At 43.4% G+C, this 20,361-nt stretch overlaps 1 protein-coding gene across 2 annotated transcripts in view; it reads left to right on the top strand.

The window, feature by feature from the left end:
• The window catches only part of ABCC4 (ATP binding cassette subfamily C member 4), a 234,138-nt gene that overhangs the window by 100,958 nt on the left and 112,819 nt on the right, over positions 1-20,361 (top strand). For both annotated transcript variants that reach the window (XM_054719888.1, XM_008143997.3), the window contains 8 exons: positions 315-409; positions 641-727; positions 5,640-5,736; positions 9,472-9,681; positions 11,111-11,251; positions 11,670-11,707; positions 12,134-12,228; positions 14,264-14,410. In XM_054719888.1, the coding sequence (XP_054575863.1) occupies positions 315-409; positions 641-727; positions 5,640-5,736; positions 9,472-9,681; positions 11,111-11,251; positions 11,670-11,707; positions 12,134-12,228; positions 14,264-14,410 (910 nt within the window). The remainder of the gene's footprint in view (positions 1-314; positions 410-640; positions 728-5,639; positions 5,737-9,471; positions 9,682-11,110; positions 11,252-11,669; positions 11,708-12,133; positions 12,229-14,263; positions 14,411-20,361) is intronic.

Raw genomic sequence — 20,361 nt, 5'->3', positions numbered from 1 at the left:
GATTATTTTCTTCCCTGCGCGGAATTCATTGTGCCCATACAATGTCTGACATATAGTCGATGCTCAACAAATATCTGTTAAAATGGTTAAATGCATAAACACTGAAAAACTACAGGATGAAGGCAAACACAATGTCCTGAGAAGTTGAAGGTTACAATTTAGTTACTTTGAAATATATCCATTTCCGTTGCTCAAATTCATGTATGAGGAACTAATGCTGAAAGTTTGGGATGACAGTGGGAGAACACATTTTAAGTCTTTCTCTCTCTCTCCCCTTTTCCCCCCCCCCCCCCGCCCCCTGCCTTTCTATGTAGGATTTCGAGCTTTTGGAGGACGGGGACCTAACTGTGATAGGAGATCGGGGAGCCACGCTCAGCGGAGGGCAGAAGGCCCGGGTTAGCCTCGCAAGGTAAATCCCGTTTTGGTGGTCATTCTGCACGTGCCTCTTAGGCTGCTTCTGGGGCTGGCCACCGCACAGACCCCCCCACTGCGTGTCGGCGCTTAGTGAGGCGCTTGTCCTGGACCATTTCCTTGGCTTTGGAATGAGCATCATCTGAATCGTTGAGCACTGTTGTGATTCAGAGATGAGGTCCAGGGAACGTGGATTGTCTCGCTGATTGATATCTCTTTCGTTTTCTAGAGCCGTGTATCATGATGCAGACATCTACCTCCTGGACGATCCCCTCAGCGCCGTGGATGCAGAAGTCGGCAGGCACTTGTTCCAGCAGTGAGTTTCCTCATGTTTTATGTCATTTCTGCTTTCCAAGCACCCCGTGCCTCAGAAGGTCCTGTGCGTTCTGCTTTGATGTCCCTTACCCATCCCCTCCCTCCCTCCGAAGAAGGTCCATTTTAGAGAACAGTTGCACAAACACGTGAGGTCAAGATGTGAAAAGACAGAAGGTGCTTACAGTGTGTGGAGGCGAGTGGAGTACATGCTTTAGGGAGTCAAGAAATAAATGGCAAATTTGGCAAGTTGTCGCCCCCTTTCCCCTGTCCCCACATACACTTGTGGTTTTTAACCAAGATACTGTTGATGGATCTGGACCCCAGAATAAGAAAGATGATGTACAGATTTTAAATCTAAGGTGGGACTCAGTGACCTGGTACTTGGTTGCCAGTTCTTTTCCTCCATCATTGTTTTTGGCATATTAAAAGGGACATTTTCAGTAGCAACACCGCTCTTCCACAGAAAGATCTTGTTGGCTTATGCGTATTCTGTAGGTTGGAATACCCACAAATGTAGGGTTAAATTGAATTTGAAAGTAGGAATCTAGAATCTGGCTTAATTCCTGCCTCTCACTTTGTGTTTCTGGAATGTGTTTCCTTTGGGCTTTTGCTTAGCTGCTGAGCCACTGAGCTAGAGCAATCTGACTCTCTTTTTTGTATACCATAACCCAATGTGTGCTGACTGATGTTCCCCATGCACTTTAGGCTGGCCTTTTCGAAAGCATTGTGAACTTGCTTTTACTAAAGCAGCCTCCACATCTCCACCATAGTTACCTTGCCGCTATTTACCTTCTTAAAGCCAAGGAGCTCTTTCAGTTGCACTTATTGAAGCCCTACTGTGTGCACTGAGATAGAGTCTTTTAAAGATGCACAAAACATATTTAGTTTACAAAGGAGTACATAAGCTAGAGAGGGGAAGGGTCCTTACCAGATAGAAGAAAGGAGAACAAGAAGTTTAGATTTTGTTTTGGCCCCTAAGGCCGTGGTCGGCAAACTGCGGCTCGAGAGCCACATGCGGCTCTTTGGCCCCTTGAGTGTGACTCTTCCACAAAATACCATGGCCTGGGCGAGTCTATTTTGAAGAAGTGGTGTTAGAAGAAGTTTAAGTTTAAAAAAATTTGGCTCTCAAAAGAAATTTCAATCGTTGTACTGTTGATATTTGGCTCTGTTGACTAATGATTTGCCCACCACTGCCCTAAGGAATTTGTCTCTACTTGCAGTTTGTCAAGACAAATGCATGGGAAAAATTCACCCTCAGGACTTAAAGGGCTTTGATAAAGGGTAACAAACGCTATAAGGAAGTAGAAGGGGGTAGCTTAGATTGGAAAACTCACTGTGCACTGTCCTTGGTAGGAAGTTCCTGTGGTCCTGCAGGCTGGGAAGGGTGTGTGGAGACTGAATCTAGAATTCAGTTCCTTTTGCTAAAAGGAACAGTAGAGTCAGAGATGTAGAGGCCAGAAGAAGCAGGGCCTATGAAAGGAACAGCAGGCATGTCCTCACTGGAGGGTGCAGCCTGTGCAGCAGAGGGAAAGCTATTTGGAAATGCTTGCTGTAAGGTCCTTTATTAGTTTGTTAGGACTGTATCTATTCAGGCTGCTGTAACAATACCATTGACTGGATGGCTTATAAGTGATAGAAATTTATTTGTCTAAATTCTGGGGGCTGCAAAGTCTAAGATCAAGGCAGATTTGTTGTCTGGTGACAGCCCACTGCTTGGTTCCTCACCTTGCTGTGTCCTCACATGGTGGAAGGGGAAAGGCAGCTCTCTCTCCTCTCCTCTCTAAGGGCACTAATCCCATTCTTGAGGGCTCCACCCTCATGACCTAATCACCTCCCAAAGGCCCCACCTCCAATACCATAACAATAGGGATTAGGTTTCAATGTCTGAATTTTTGGAGGGCACACACATTTGGCTGCCGTAGCAAAGAATCACAGGCTGTGGGGCCTCAAACAACATAAACTTACTTTCTCAGAGTTCTGGAGGTCCAAGATCAAGGTGTAGGCAGGGTTGGTTTCTTCTGAGGCCTCTCTCCTTGGCTTGTGGATGGCCGTCTTCCTGCTCTGTCCTCGTGTTCTTTCCTCTGTCCACCTGCACCCCCAAGGCCACTCTTCTCATGTCCTCACCTGCTCTTCTAAAGAAACCAGCCATACTGGATTAGGGCCCACCCTCACATCCTCATCTTAACTTAGTCACTACTTTAAAGGTCCTATCACCAAATTCTTAGGTACAGGGGGTGAAGGCATCGGTGTGAGAATTTGGGGATAGATGTGGGGAAATGACACATTTCGTTCAAAGCAGGCCCTAGTTGGTGAAGTAAAGGGATTTGAGCAGAGTCAGCAGTGTGAGAGAGAGACAGTGTGAGACAGCTCTGGGCCTGGGCACGAGGAACTGGGATTTGAGGTCATCCACTAAGCATGGGCTGCTGGGCCGGCCGGTCCTTTAACATTTACACACCAGAGTGTGTCTGTAAAATGTGCTTAGTTACTGGAGTGGTGAAAAGTTCTCGAGATAGATGGCGGCGATGGTTAAAATGGCAAATTTTATTTTATGTAAATTGATTTCAGAGAGGAAGGAAGAGGGAGAGAAACATCAGTGATGAGAGAGAATCATTGATCAGCTGCCTCCTGCATGCCCCACACTGGGGACTGAGCCGGCAACCCAGGCAAGTGCCCTGTCTGGGAAGCGAACCCTGGCTTCCTGGTTCATAGGTCGACGTCAACCACTGAGCCACACTGGCCGGGCAGGAGGAGGTTTTTAACTGCTAAGTATCAGTGTGCTTATCACAAGAGCTCTCCTAAGTTCTGCAAACACAGGCACTTATAAAGTCCTCTCACACCTCTCGGGTTTAATGACTTTGGATATACTCTTGATAGAAGCAAGCTTGTTAAAATTGTTGTTTGCTAATCAGAACCACGCGTTTTAGAGAAACTTAGGGCAGGGAGCACGAATGCAATTTAGAAAATCACTCAGCAGCAGCTGCAGAATGTTCTCAATGAGTTAGAAAATTGGATTGAACAATACGCTATGAAAGATGGCGGTTGTGTTGAAGCTTAGGAATGTGAAGGGTTTTGTATGAAAAGTGAATGAATTACACTTTTACTTGCCACTAACAGTTTACTTCAGTCATGACAATATACCCAAGGTTATTAAGGTTTGTGAGTTTTACAACTATATGTTGTAAACATTAAGTGGATTCTGTCACATACAGAAGGTTAGGGGGACCCTTAGATTAAATGATATCAATCGTTTTAGAAAGCTCCTGTTGTATTTTAGAAAGCCCCACGCACCAGACCCCCACCTCCTGCACCATGAGTTCTTCGGGTCTGTCCTAATCAGATCTCCCATATTGATGCCTGCTCAGTTCAGCTTTCCTGCTTCAGACCTGGAATGGCAATCAAGGTTCTTTGCATTGCGTGTGCCTCCAGAACTCTTTTTTTTTTCTTCTAATTTTTTTAAATTTATTTTTATTTATTTATTTATTTTTAATTTCTTTATTGATTAAGGTGTCACATATTTGTCTTCATCCCCCCATTCCCATCCCACACCCCTCCCCACGGATGCCCCAACACCCTGTTGAACTTAACCATTGGATAGGCTCATATGCATGCACACAAGTCCTTTGGTTGATCTCTCCCCCCTCCTCCCAACCTCCCCTATCCTCCCTCTGAGGCCCGATAGTCCGATCGATGTCTCCTTGCTTCTGGTTCTGTTCTTGTTCCTCAGTCTATGTTGTTCATCATTTCCCCTAGATGAGCGAGATCATGTGTCACTAGATATATACTTATAAGAACTGAATGTGAGACGAGCAATAATAGTTATGCTGACAGGCAAATGAATCAGTCTGTAGTGAGTTTCTTTCTGGACCAACAGTTCTTTTGAGACCCAATTTCAATGTCCACCAGTTCCTTATGTGTACATGTCAGCACTGACCCCTCAGCTCCTCCAGAACTCTTGATCTGACCTAGTCCAGCAGGTTGAGTTGTGGCCATGTTCCTGAGATTTGCTCAGTGTGTGACTCGGGCAACCAAAGTGTGCCCAGAGCCCTGCCTGTGATCACTACTGCTTAGCTGGTGGGGTTGTAGACCATTGTAGGATGCAGCTGGGTTGAGTTCCAAGGGGTCTGCATTTAAATGTAGGAGCACTTTGAGGGGTTATTGTAAAAACAACAACTCCGATGTTGAATACTGAGATGGCTCTTCATAAAAGAATCTACGTGTCCTTTGAGCCACAGGGTAATTTTCGCTGTGATTTGGGCCATTTGAGTTCTGTTCTTTCATTTTCCTATTCGGCAGGTTTTCAGTCCTAGCAAAAGAAGATGTGCTTCCCAGATGGGACTGGGAATATTGTAGGGACCCATTGAGGCTGCATTTATTTTTCTCTCTAATATTATTTAGGAAGAAGTCTCTAACACTTGCACTCTGGCAAAGGTTACTGAGAATCTAAGACTTCTTTCATTTGCTTAATATGTACACCATAAATCATAAATACTCACCCAGGAAACGGTCTAAGAGAAATGTTCACGTTCTTAGATGACACAGATCCCTCTTTCTCCTAGCCCTACACAGGGATAAAATAATTAGTATTTCAGTTCAGGTTTTGGAATCTTGGTATTGCTCAATTGTTTTTCAGTGTGAAATACATAAATTGTTAATCTGAGTTTTAGGTGGGAAATAAACAACAACATTTAGCATTAGCTACCTCCTGCACTGGACTGCTTTTTAGAATTTCTTGGTGGAGTTAGATTCAAGTTTGCTGCTGGTGAATTTGAGGACCCAGTTGGTTTCATTGATTTGTATTTTTATTTAAACCACAGATCTTTGACTGCTGTGTTGTCTTTGTCTCAAAATATGTGCTTTTCAATTTGGAGTACCCATTAATGTGTTTTTGCATACTGTACCTCTTGCATTTGTAGGTGTATTTGTCAAACCTTGCATGAGAAGATCACAATCTTAGTGACTCACCAGTTGCAATACCTAAAAGCTGCAAGTCAGATTCTGATATTGAAAGATGTAAGTAATTTCTAGAAGTCTGAGAGCTTGCTAACGCTCAGGCATGTTGAAGGCAGGGCCTCCCAGTAGGTCACTGTCCTTATATTTCTGGTACACTTGCTCTTCCTCCTCACTTTTCTATCCCTTTCTTCTCAGAGCTTCTGCCCAGCCTTTGAGGAGGAATCCCAAGACACGTAGAAATGTCGCTATTACATCCTAAGCCATATTCCCTAAAGTATAAAAATTGCTGCCTCCCTTATTAAATTATAACTGTTTAGCCTGGCTGGTGTGGTTCAGAGGTTGAGCTTTGACTTAAGAACCAGGAGGTCCCTGGTTCGATTCCCGCTCAGGGCACTATGCTCAGGTTTGTGGGCTCTATCTCTCCCTTTCACTTCCTCTCTGAAATCAATAGAAAAGTAAAATAAAATAAAAAAGACTGTTTTAGGGTGATGATGCTATTTCATTTAGAATTTTTTGTTTTCCTCTTCGACTATTTAAGTTGAAGTATGTTCTTTGGAAATCAGAGATATGAAGACATGTTTGTATCCATTGATCGTTATATGCAGAGTCTCTAAAGAGTGTCTCTTCTATTAATGACGGAAGTGTGGTTGGGTAGCCGAGCCCCCTCTGGTTTGAGACACCCATGCTCCTGGTGTAGTTGGTTGCTAGTCTCACTGCACAGGATTTTCTGCATGCCTGATACATGTGGGAACCCATGCAGCTGTCAGACAAGTAAGTCCCTGCCACCATGGGACTTCCAGCCTTTTGGGGAGAGATAATTGTGATGAAAGTGATAGTGGGTGGGTATATCATGACTGCCTCCCCAAGGAGGTGGTGTCTCAAGGGACCTGAGTGCCATGAAGGTGCTGACCAGGTAGTCACTGGGGGCAGGGCATCTGGGCAAGGGGCCCAGTGGCAGGGTGCTGAGGAAGGAACCGATGTAGGAGGAACAAGCAGGAAGGCCGGTGTGGCTGAGGCCAAGTGAGCAGGGAGATGGGCTGAGTGAATCCAGAGCAGAGGAGTGTGTGGTCTGATGCGTGACTGTAAAAGATCCCTCTTGATGTTCACTGGAGAGGCACCAGCAGAAACAATGAGAAGTCTTAGTAAAGTTCAGAAGATGGAATGATGGGCTTAGTCTAGTGTTGTATCAGTTTCTAGAGCCACCACCACAAAATATCACAAGCTGGGCAGCTTTAAACAAATTTAATCTCACTGTCCTGGAGGCTACAGTTCACAGTCAAGGTGCTGGCAGGGCCACGGTGTCACTGAAGGCTTGGGGGTCGGGGGGCGGAGAGGGGGGTCCTTCCTGCCTCTTCCAGCTTCTGGTGCTTTGCTGGCCATCCTTGGCCGTCCCTGGCTTGCAGTCTCTGCCTCCATAGTCACGTGGTGTTGTCCCTGTGTCTGTCTGAGTCTCTTCTTTCTCTTTGTAAGGACATCAATCATTTTGGGCCCACCCTACTCTAACACCACCTCACGTAAACTTGATTACATCTACAAAGACCCTATTTCCAAATGAGATCACATACACAGGTATCATGTTTAGGACTTGAACGTATCTGTTGTGGGATGCATGGTGGCCCCAAAACAGCTAGCATGCTTGGTGGGGTGGAGGTTAGTGAGAATTTTTAAGTCTCAGTGGTCAACACATCACTCCTTGGCTTGCTGGTATTCGTGCCTCAGCACCTCCATTGCTAACCCTTGTCTGTTTGAACAGGTCCTTGGAATTTCTTTCCTAAGGACGATTATAAAAAGGCAGTTCCCTGTGTTGACTCTTTGCCACTCCTCCAGGGATAAGGAGCTCAGATTTCTCCAAGTTGAGAACCATTAAGTTCATGGGCAGAGGGGTGAAACTAGTGTGGTACATAACCCCAGTGTTGGCAGTATTGTGAGTACAGAATCAGGGCAGGAGAATAGCCTGTTAAGCTAGTCCGCAGGTGTTTTGGGGGTACCCTTATTGCCTCCTTTGAGGACATCACGCCCAGATTAGTACTATCTAAACATTTGTCCACTGGTGAGCACCCTGGATGAGTTGGGTTCATCCTTACTGTTCACTCGGTCCCTCTCTCAGAGCAGAGGGTTGGCTACCCCCGCCACCACCCCTGCGCCAATCCCTCTTGGAATTGTCAGTGCTTGGCTGCTGAGTAAAATTGCTATGTCTATACCACTAGCCTCTCACAGGTACTAAGTAGAAAGTGGTAATTTCATTAAGTGAGTTGTATGCATTTTGCCTCCCAAGTGGAACAAGACACAGTGCCGATTTCAGCCCTGCTGGAGTCAAGGTCCATTGGCCTTCCGGTGTTTCTTTTGCACTTTCATGCAAGTGCTTGTTATGCTTTGGCCCCCGGCAACATAGTACACTCATGAATAATTTTCTAATTCTGCGGTATCAGATGGTTTCCCAAGGCTTCACTTGGTTTTTCTTGGTGGCCCACCTTGGGGGGATGGAATGAGGGGGATACCAGGAGGGCCGGGCCTTTTTCCTTCTGATCTGCCTTAGCCAGGGCTGACCTTTGATTTGTTTTGCATCTGGGATTTTGCCCAGTATTTGTTTACTGCTGAGTAAATCAGCTGAGTCTTATTCCACAGGGTGATAAAATAGTGAAAACAACTGCATATTTTTTATATAACTTTGTAAGGACAGGGTGTGTCACAAGACTTCAAAAATATTACTTGATTGGCTGTAACTTGAGCAGTTGACTGACTTGGGAAAGCCTAACTGGCTGCTTGTGCTTGTTCTTCAGTTTTGTTTTCTCGGATTTGAGTGCATCGATCTTGGGGTAGGTTTTGGGTTCCTTGCGTAGGCTACTGAGGCATTAGGGCCATCCCAGTCTAATGGACTGTGTGTTTAATTATTTTAACACATGGAATATTGAACTTCCTGAGTTTTGGGGGGCAATTTTAGAGTGAAGACCATGAAGATGCAGCTCATGGGTTGTGTCCAGGGCTAGTCCCCACAGGTCTCAAACCAGCGAGGCCCATGGCAGGTACTATGACTGTGGTTTGCAGTGATTTGATGAGTCACTTTCACCTATATAGAAGCACTTGTGCATCTTTTTTTTTTTTTTTTTACCAATCCATAATTTATTTAATTTTTTAAATCCTCACCTGAGGACATTTCTCCATTGATTTTTTTTTTTTAAGAGAGTGGCAGAGACAGGGAAAGACAGAGGGAAATATCGATGTGAGAGAAACACATCGATTGGTTGCTTCCTCCACATACTTAGACCTGGGCCAGGGAGGAGACATGTCCTTGACCAGAATCGAACCCGGGACCCCTCAGTCTGCAGGCAGATGCTCTATCCACTGAGCCAAACCGGCCAGGTTGTGCATCAATTTTAAGTTGTTGTTTTTTCCTGGAATATCCTCCCTAATTGACTGTGTTCTTTTCAAGTCTCCTTGTTACATGAGACTTAGCTCAATTTCCATGTCGTCTAAAAAGATTTCTGATATTCCCACCAACATCTATACTTTTGGCTTCCTTAAACGGCCATGGTAGTTATGTCAGTGATATCCACTTTTAACACACGATTCCCCATTTCCTTCATATCACCTAGCACCTAACACAGGGTTTAGCAGAGAATGCTTAGTTCCACGTTGAATTAAACTAGGTTTGTTAACCAGAATTCCAGACTGAAAAATAATTTTCTTACAAAAATCATAATTTAAGACCATTTAACATTTCTTGATTAGTATTACATCGGATTATTATTATCAAATGCAAATCAATTTATCTCAAATTCTTTATTTTTATTTTAGGGTAAAATGGTGCAAAAGGGGACTTACACTGAGTTCCTGAAATCCGGGGTAGATTTTGGTTCCCTTTTAAAGAAGGAAAATGAGGAGGCTGAACAAGCTTCCGTTTCAGGAAGTCCCAAGCTGAGGCACCGCACCTTCTCAGAGTCTTCAATTTGGTCTCAACAGTCGTCTAGACCCTCGTTGAAAGATGGTGCCCCAGAGAGCCAAGCTGTGAGTATCTCATCTGGCAACGTGCCCTGGCTCTGTCTGCTCTTAGTGGCCTCATGGACCTTCATTCTGCTCTGCCCATGACATTTTCATTTGTCCCAAAGTAGATCCTGAGGTTCCAAAGCCTTAATCCATGGGCTTTGTAGAATTAAAACAGAATGAAGGGAGCATGCCCGATTGGGGTTCTCCTTTGGGTATGGGATGGAGGAGATTGTGGACATCAGTAGTGGATGTACAGCTATAAATTCCTAGGTTTATATGGCTCACAGTGATTGATATTAGCACTGGAGTTTATCACAGGTTAATCCTACTTGCTCTGGTGGCCCCAGGCTTCTCTTTTGCAATCAGAGTCTTAATTTGGAGACCCCCTCAGACCGTGACCTGCCTTGGCCCTCATAAAATCAGCTACTTTTACTTATTTTTTTCTATTGCATTGATTTTTAAAAAAATCTTTATTGTTGAAAGTATTAAATATGTCCCCTTTTCCCCCCTCCTTTTAGCCCACCCTCACACCAGGCCTTCACCACCCTATTGTCCATTAGTTATGCATATATGCATATAAGTTCTTTGGTTGATCTCTTCCCACCCACACACCCTCCCCGTCTTTCCTCTGAGATTTGACATTCTGTTCCATGCTTCTGTGTCTCTGGATCTATTTTGTTCATCAGTTTATTTTGTTCATTAGATTCCACATGTGAGTGAGATCATGTGAATCTATAATCTAAGTCCTCCAGACACAAGTGCAGAAATGCACTAGATCTTCCTTAAAAATATGCACCGTATTCTTCAATATGTGAACCCTACGATCCAAATCCAGGACTCGGATTATTCAAGTATTCAAATTGGTCTCTCACAATTGAAACTCAGGAATCACTCTTTACCACAAATTGATTCAGTTCTTACAGTCTCCCTTGTTATTCAAACTCTGATCACTCCATCTCGATGTTCAGACTCAGTTTACTGTATTTAGCCAATATTTTGAACTCCTCCTGTGTTTCACAGAGAGCTGGTTTTGGTCTGATCCCTCCAGGCCAGGCCGAGGGACCCCACCAGTACACGAATCCGTGCACCAGGCCTCTAGTTTTGTATATTATTTTGGAACTTGCTTCTCCATTTATACTTGAATACAGTATGTTTTGCATGTGCTGGAAATCATGGCATTAAGCAAAGACATAAAATAATGATAACCTCGTGCAAATAATACTTCCTTATTTCTAAAGATTCCAAGAAGTGGGATGGCTGGGTCCAAGGGCAAATGTGTATATGGTGTGGTTAGATCTTTCCACACCCCTCTCCATAGGAGATGTACCATTTTGCACTTCTACCAGTACATGTGATGTGTGTGTTTTCCCACGGCTTTGCCAATGGAATGAACTTTTGAAATTTGGGCATCACTTAAAGTTTTGTCTCTCACTGCCTTTTTCCTTCCCAGATTGAGAATGTACAGGTTGCAGTAGCCGAGGAGAGCCGTTCTGAAGGAAAAATTGGTCTTAAGGCCTACAAGAATTACTTCATAGCTGGTGCTCACTGGTTCACCATCATTCTCCTTATTCTAGTCAACATTGTGGCTCAGGTACTTAGGGACATTGGTTTTGTTTTGTGCCCCCAGCTTGATATTTACAGTAACATTTGTATTTATACTGTATCTGTTCATACTATCTGACTGTATTTTGCAGTTCAGTTGGATTTGCCTTGAAATGTACTATTTGTGGGGATCAGAAAAAGTGATGCCTACTGGTGTCACATGTCCATTCCAAGGAACTTCTAGGGGGAAAAACGGGATGCCTTTTAAAGATTTAAAAATTTACTGTGCACTTAACTTGACCTGTTGTTATCCGGGATGTTGGGTTTGGCACAACCGTGACCTGAACTTGAAGGACCCTCCTCGTTTTCCGGGGCCTTTCCATTACTCATTTTAGTGAGTGACAGTTATTGAGTTGAAAAGTCATGCTAGGGTTTGATCTTTGTGTTTGTTTGTTTCCCTGCCCTAGCTTTCCTATGTTCTTCAGGACTGGTGGCTGTCATACTGGTGAGTTATTTCTGGACTGGTCGGAGGGGCTGTAAAATCGACGTGAAGCCTCCCTTCCACGCAGAAGCAGGGGGCGGGGGGTAGGGGTGCTTGCTCAGCCTCTTCCTCTAGACCTCACTTAGTTTCCCTGAAGAAAAAGAATGTTTTTGCTGGTGGACCATGACCCTGCCCCGGTCTCTCCTATGTTGGATCCTCAGCAGGGTCTTTGCAAACAACTCTGAGACCTCAAAGTCATGATTCAAATTGAATTTTTATAAGGTAGACAGACACCCACAGGACCCTGTGAGCTGGGAGTCATCTTCTAGCATACAACATGTCTCCCAAGTTGAGGATAAGTGGTTTTGTTTTGTGTTTGTTTGTTTGTTTGTTTTGGTATTTATCTAAATTCCATCTGTAGTTTAATATTTTTCCTGCCTTGTTCTATAGGGCAAATCAACAGAGCGCTGGGAATGTCACTGTAAATGGACAAGGAAATGTAACTGAAAAGTTGTCTCTTAACTGGTACTTAGGGATTTATTCAGGTAAAGTGTCATCACTTGGTCTATTATATGAGAGTCTGAGGTGCTTACAATGAGCCTGTGTGAGGAACTAGGCTTCCGGGAGTAATTCAGTAATGTCTTAACAGATTAAGGGTCTGAGTCGCATTTACTCTGTGAATTAATTAGAATAATTATTTTTAAAAATCTACTAGAAGAAAGAGGTTCAGTGAAGACTCTTAATTTGCTCTGTACTGGATTTTGGAAGTTAAACCGGGATTGAGCATTCAGAAAATCAGCCACTGGAAATATGTGGCTATTGTCTATTCTAATAGGTTGCTTTAGCTAAGTCTTATATTATTATATGGATGGGCAAGGGGATTAGAAACGGATCCCCACCCTCTGGTTCAGATTGTTCCAATTCTGTTTGAATAAACCCTGGCTTTTGTTGAACTTGGATGCAATCCTCTGGCAGCAAGGCCCCCCAAATAAAAGCATTATTCCCTTGCAGGTATGCAAAGCTTCCCTCACCGTGCTGCTCAGCACTTGGGCTTCACTAATTACTTAAGAGGGAAGCTAACCAGGGAGAAACCCAGTATCTGGGAATTAGGCTGCCTTCTCTTTCTTACCTCGAGATCACAATGTTATCGCCTCCCCAACTGTGGGAGTGATTTAACATTTGGCTTGCCAGGCCAGTATTAACACCATGCTCCATTTTCACAAGAGTGCTTAGAATGTATGTGGCCTTCCATACTTTTTAAAGGAAATCCTCATCTAAAATTTTAAGTATCCCCACAGGAAACACGCATGCATGCTCTCCTCAAAGCTAGAGTGAGTCATGTTTGTAAGAACCCACTCATTGAAATGTGGTATTTATTTCATTGATCACTTGCTAAGAAATCTAAATCCGTTCGCTGTTTACCTTCCATATTGGTGGACAATGGGTGACCTAAAAGAAGAAGGAAATGATTCTGTCATATATTCATGGAGGATGATGGGCTATGGAAAATGCCTGTTGATGGAATTAAAAAATCTGACCAGCTTTCAGAGTTTGAACAAATGGTGTGTTATCTGAAGGGGGAAAAAGTACTTAGTGGAATATTTATTGCAAAAGCTATCCCTACTTTATTTAGATGTGTGAGTTCCAGAGATGTTAGGAGAGCTATTTTAATGTGCAGAATAGGTATTCATCTATGTCATTAATAAAATATGTAATTTAAATGATTATGTTCATATAAGATGCTTTATTTATATGAAACACTAGTGAGATTAGTCCCTCATTCAGATTATGTTAAAATATGCTTTGTATTTTCTTGCAATTCATTTATTTAAGAGGTTTTCTAATTGCAACTTAAGATGGTATTTTTATATTTTTTAAAGGCACTTGGGCATTTTTTACAAGGACATGGTCAATTATTTCTCCTCTTCCCTGTTAATATCACATGCCGGTATAAAAACATACCACAATTTTAGAGCATGGGACATGTTGTAAGTAGTAAGATTTGGAATATGGAGAAGGGAAGATCAACTACTTTTTATAATTGTCTTTATTTTGAGTTTTTAATAGAACATGTAATTGAATTAGAAAAAACTAGAATGAAACTGTACTTTACACCTGATTCCCTCCCCGCCCCCACCCTCACCCCCGTGTAGTTTCTATTTGAGAGAAAAATAAATTATTTTATATTCTTTATAAATGTATCTTGCAAATGCATTAAACTTTTTTTTTAATGTATTTTATTGATTTTAGAGAGGAAGGGAGAGGGGGAGAGAGATAGAAACATCAATGATGAGAGAGAATCATTGATTGGCTGCCTCCTGCACGCCCCCTACTGGGGATCGAGCCCGCAACCCAGGCATGTGCCCTTGGCCGGAATTGAACCTGGGACCCTTCAGTCTGCAGGCCGACGCTCTATCCATTGAGCCAAACACAGCTAGGGCAAATGCATTAAACTCTTAATAGAGCCCAGATCCTTTATGGAATAGAAATACGTGATCTCTTTATAAGCTGCCTGCTACCCTTTAGCATTATTGAAGGGAGTGCAGAGACCCTGTGCTGAGGGATGTTTCTTTGTTTTAGGTTTAACTGCGTCTACCGTCATATTCGGCATAGCAAGATCTCTGTTGGTATTCTACGTCCTAGTTAACTCTTCCCAGACTTTACACAACAAAATGTTTGAGTCCATTTTGAGAGCTCCGGTACTGTTCTTTGATAGAAATCCAATAGGTAAGTCAGATACCAAGTTAATTGGTAACTATGTCTTATTAACACATTTAATGTCCGATTGCGTTTCAGTGTTCGAAAGTGGAGGCAAAGCTTGGAATCAAATCACTCTGTGTGTTGATTCACTTTCTATAAAGAGCTTCACTGATTTCCTCCCAGAGAAAATCGGAACAGAGGGGCATACGAGCTTTTATTCCAGTTTGTGTGTGTGTGGAACGATAAACGAACGTTCACTCTGCAGAATGACTACGGGAGCCATTTGCGGTGTGCCATAGGAAACGCCATGCATTCAATGCAAACGTATTTAAATGTAGTTGACCAGCTGCCGAAACGCTGGCTGGAGTACAGTGTGAAGCTGGGCCACCCTTTAGGAAGGCCCTTCTCTCAAGGAATGTCTCCACATGAGACAGGCTGTGTGTTTCTTTCATTGCCCACCCATGTCTACACCAGAGCTCTTGCACCAGCGCTCTGAGGTTTCCCTAACATGGTTATGAAAAGTTAGTTAAAATGCAAGCTGGGTGAAATGCAAACATCCTATCCTCTTCAGCACAAGCTCTGAACTGGAGTTTTAAACTAGACTTCTGGTTACGTATTGGAGGCTTGGTCCTACCTGCCAGGGGGGCTGCCGGGAGTAATTGTGTTGGTATGAGTGTACCTGGTGGTTTCCAAGCGGTGGGTGCCTCCGCCCAGAGGCCTTGCCTGGTTCTGTTTCTGAGGGTGGCCCCCTGAGCTGGGTTCCTGTGAAGAGGTAGGCCACAAGCACACATCCCCACTCTGTCCAATTGGTTAGACTTGTGGTGAGGCCCAGGGCGCCTTTGCTTTTGCAGGTAGTGATGATTGACAGAACCCGTGGAGGCAGAGAGGGGTAGCCTTGGTCTGGCTATTAACTTGCCATGTGACCCGGGCCAGAGCACGTAGATATTATGGGGTAGGCAAATCTCAAAGCAGGTAGTTGTGGTTAAAAGTGTGGCCTCCAGAGCCCACTGCCCGGTGTGAATTGCTAAGTAATAACCGGTTATAGTTGCATTGATATTTACGTGTTCTAGTCACTTAATTTCCCTGTGCCTGGGTTTTCTCCTCTGTAACATGAGGATGCTGTTCACACCTACCTTGCTCAGGTATTGTGCGAATTAAATAGGTTGATAGAATCACGGTGCTCAGACCATGGCCGGTGCCTGGTGAGCCTGGGCAATGACGCCTCAGCACTTCCTCCTCACCTGTGAGGTGGAAATGACTGCCGCTGCCCTCTCTGTTTCACTGGACTGTTGTGAGGATGAAATAAGACTCCTCCGGAAAGCGTCTTGTGTAGATTGAGTCAGCCCGTGTTTAGTCCAGGCCTGTGCGAAGCACCAGGCATTGTAAACTGCAGAGGCCACACCATGGGCAGTGTTCTAGAGCTGTGGTTAGCAAGTGATCCGAAGACTTAGGTCAGGCGTCCTCAAACTACAGCCCGCGGGCCACATGCGGCCCGCCGAGGACATTTATCTGGCCCGCTGGGTGTTTTTGCCATTTTGTTTTTTTACTTCAAAATAAGATATGTGCAGTGTGCATAGGAATTTGTTCATAGTTTTGTTTTTTTTAAAACTATAGTCCGGCCCTCCAACGGTCTGAGGGACAGTGAACTGGCCCCCTGTTTAAAAAGTTTGAGGACCCCTGACTTAGGTAGTCTTACAGCCGTAAAGTCATTCCACATTGCCAGTTATTGTGAAAACTACAGCCATCAAGTTTGGAGCATCAAATGGGACCGCATTTCTGTCATCACTGCCCCCGAATGCTTGCGACCACCATCAACCGGACTCTTCATGTGCAAGACCTGTGGGCTTCCCCACGGGCTGGTTTATTTATTATTCACAGATTTGGGAACCAAGTCTCAATCTGCGAGGTTGCTAATCTCAGAGCGGCACAGAAGCGCTTATCTTGCCTCCCCCTCCTGCCTCTAGTGCAGGACTAGATTCCGCCAAGAAGATAGAAGCCCCCGTAAGAACGCCAGAGATAGGCCTTGCTTGCCCAAAATGTTGAGGGCCCATGAGTTATTTACTCTTTTAGTGGTAGATTAAAAGGTGCTTTTCATTAAAGAAAAATTTTTTTATGTGGTAGATTTTAAATTTCCATTTGGATAAAAGTTTTATACTTCTTAAAATGGGAAGAACAAGCCAAAACTATGAATTGCGCCTCCTAGTTGACATAGATTCTATATACTTTAATGGTTATATATTATTAAAAACAATTCCCCTCTAGAGTAGCAAGGTAGATGTGCTCCATTTTAAAGTTCCATTACATGTTCACAAGTGCATAGAGTAGTGTTGCTCCCCAGTCACAGTGTGTCCTCTGAGCAGCACGGAGCGTGGAGGCATACTTTCTCTTCTGCCATTGAGAGCTGCTCTCAGGGAGACCCAGGAGTCAGTGTGTTTCCGTGAGCTCAGGGTCCTGACGACCTCCAGATTTTAGAAAACTGAGGGGACAGTTAGGCCTTTTGTCAGTGTGTACATAGGCTCCTCGACTTACGGGGTTGCCTCCGGTAAACCTATGTAAGTTGAAATTGTCCTAAGTTGAAAGTGCATTTAATATAACTAACCTACGAGACATCAGAGCTTAGCCTAGCCTACCTTAAGCATGCTCAGAGCACTCACCTTAGCTCACAGTTGGGCAAAATCATCTCGCTGCCGCTGCCCAGCATCACGAGAGAGCATTGTACTGTATATCACTAGCCTGGGAAGAGAGCAAAATTCAATATTAGGAGTATGGTTCCTACTGAATATAGGAAGTCAAACAGTCTTAAGTCTAAACATTGTGAGTTTGGGACTGACTTTTAGTTTTTAGCAAGCTAGACTTGGGTGGGGACTGGTACAGAAACCAGAACTCCAGGCAGAGGCCCGAACCAGAGCCCTGCTTGGATTTGTGGGGGACTTGCCAGAGTTCCCTTTCGTACTCGCCCCCAGTTCCCCCTTCTGCCATAACATTCCCATGACCCTGATCTCGATTGTAGCAATGTTGTTTACACTCATTCATGGGTGCTTCCATCCAGACGTGTTGTCTCCCTTCTAGTAGTTTCTCCTGGATCCCCATGCATTTGGTTCGTCATTGGGGGACACTTTGCAAGTATGCAGAGACCCAGGCCTTCAGGGCAGCGTCTTGAATCAGCCACCTGTTGCCCTGCCAACATCCAAGTTCACCCACTTTGACTTAAGGAGAAGAGCAAGGGAACCTGGAAGTGCAGGTTTATTCTCAATAGCAGAGTTTCTCTGAATGTTAGCCGTTCCAGAGCTGATTTGTAAGAAGGTTCCATTGCCCAAGCTGCATGCCTATGTTACTCTCCATTTTAAATCCATATGGCTGCACGAAGTTACCTTGTTTAGTTGTCTATATAACGTGACACTTTCTTGTCTACTGATATTTCATAACCTTATATATTAGCTATTTGGGTAAAATTTGAATCAACTAGTTGTGAGGCCTTACAATGGCAAAAACTAGTTTTCTTCTTCTTTTTACCTTCCTTGGTCTCAGCCATCTCTATATTTTATTCTCACCCCCTAAGATGTATTTTGGTAATGGTATTGTGTGTGTCTATTTAAGAGCCACACATTTTCAGCTGCCGTAATGTTTCCTACCCATTTTGATTGCAACTTGAGTTGTCTAGTGTCACATGACGTGTCCCTGTGCTGTTTGTTTGCCCCTTTGCCTCTTCCTAGTCGACCTTTGTCCTCCATCATTGTAGCTCCTTTCAGTTCTATGAGCTCTTAACACAAGGGTAACACAATCCCAGGTCAGCAGTAAGTCCTTCAGAAGTTACGAGATAATTTCTGTTTTAAATTTAAGTCCTGTTTTCCTTGCACATGAAGAATTCATTTCATTTTTTTACATCCGGCACTAGAGGGCAGCATGATCTACATTATCTCAGGGATAGAGTGTAAGCAGGGCACCTTACTGCAAAACCTGGTTGTTTTTCTTTGAAAGCTTTCTTGGAAATTCCATTTCTATAGCTTGGGTCTTTGTAGTTTGTAGTGTTGATATGAGATTTTAAAAGCATTGTTGTGGTTTGTTATGTTTGACACATCAAACTCTTTGGGTTTATAAAACATCACTCCCAGCATTGTCCCAGAATATCTAGTATTTCAAATAAGGTTACTTGGATTTTTTTAATTGACACCTTTTTTCCTAGTAACAGGGATAGGCAGCTGCTGACATATTGACTGGATGTATTTTAATTGCAAAAGGGTAGAATATGGTCATTTGTATGACCTGAGTCAAACATGAATTCAGGGAGACATATGAGCCAGTTTCTTCACTTTTTTTCCACACCATCAGCCAGCAGAGACATTTTATTCTTTTTAAAAATATATATATTTTACTGATTTTTTACAGAGAGGAAGGGAGAGGGATAGAGAGTTAGAAACATCAATGAGGGAGAAACATCGATCAGTTGCCTCCTGCACACCTCCCACTGGGGATGTGCCCGAAACCAAGGTACATGCCCTTGACCGGAATCGAACCTGGGGACCCTTCAGTCCACAGGCTGATGCTTTATCCACTGAGCCAAACCGGTTTCAGCGAGACATTTTATTCTTATCAAGTCTCTTGAATTTCTCCCTTTGTTTTGGAGATAAGATGAGTGCATAGTTGTCTTGTTTTTTTTCATGCCTAACTGTGGTGACATAACACTTAGCCGAGAAGGTTGACTATACTGAATTCCAGACAAATATTTGTTTATTTGCTTTCAATGTGTTAATTTGGCTTTAAGAAACTGAGCTGCTGGTGTCAGTAGATGATCTTTGTTTATTCTCTCATTTTGGGCTGTGGCCAGTATGTTCATGTCACATGACTGAATTTTGTACAGTGATGTGTGTGTATGTGTGTGTTTGCTTACTTATGCATCCAGTGTAGAAAAAAGTGCAAATTCTTATTATTTTGCTATTTATCAATCAAGTTAAGTTAGGGCTAAAACACTATAGAGAGAAAAGTAAACATGCTACTACTGTCTTTTGCCATTTTTACTCTTCTGGTGGAAGGTACTTGTCCCCATTGAGGTGCATGGGAAATGAATGTTTGCATTAGAGTTAAGCAAGACGTTTTCTTGTACTCTCCCTAATCAAAAGGTTTAAGATTTCCAACTTGCCTGAGTGGAAAGTGAGGCTCGGTAGGTGATTTCACAATCTAAGGTACCCTAGGTTAGGATGTGCGTTGTGTAGGAGTTGAGGGTTTGGGAGAAGAGGGTTTGAGCCATTGTTCTGATCCTTCTACCTGGAAATGGACTCCTTCGCGTCCAGTGTAACTTGCTAAATAAATACCTTGCGGAGAAGTGCAAAGTGAAGCGGCACTGTGAGCTTTTTGTCCTATCAGAGAACCTGTCTTGCTTTGCTATTCATAAAATCAATCCTCAACATCCCTCTGCCTTACCAGAAAGGAAGAGTCGTCAGTAGAGAAGAAAGATAATTGTAAGGATACCTCTCTGTCTGTTCAGTTCAAATGACCACTGGGGTTAGTGCTAAATGCATATTTTTAACAAGTATAATATTTCAGCACTGTCAAAATTACCTTGACGATAATAGACCTGTTAAATTATAGCTCTATAAGTTAGGAGGTGAGATGGCTTTGCTTAGCACACATTAATCTATGCCTGTTCACACAAGTGATTCTGCTGAGCAGGTAGCATGTTAGAACAAGAAATACTGGTCCTAAAACCTCTGATTTATGGTAGGTGTTGTTTTGACACAGCATCATTCAGACGATTTACAAGGCAAGGCTTCGTGTTAAAATATTTCACCAGTGTCATCATTCGTCACCGACATAAATATTCAGTAGTGATGCTTGAAAATTGGTAATATGCCCATTCATGCCAAATCACTCGCTATGTTTCCTTTCAAGTGAGATCTGTTTGTGGATATGGTTAAAAGAAACTACGATTTTTCTTCCTTGAGAGCAGATAAGCTGTAAGAAATCGAGAATAAGAATAACAA

This window comes from Eptesicus fuscus, chromosome 8 (assembly GCF_027574615.1).
Source record: "Eptesicus fuscus isolate TK198812 chromosome 8, DD_ASM_mEF_20220401, whole genome shotgun sequence".
Taxonomy (NCBI): Eukaryota; Metazoa; Chordata; class Mammalia; order Chiroptera; family Vespertilionidae; genus Eptesicus; species Eptesicus fuscus.
The sequence above is the reverse complement of the archived record's forward strand: the minus strand, read 5'-3'. Positions and strand labels throughout refer to the sequence as shown.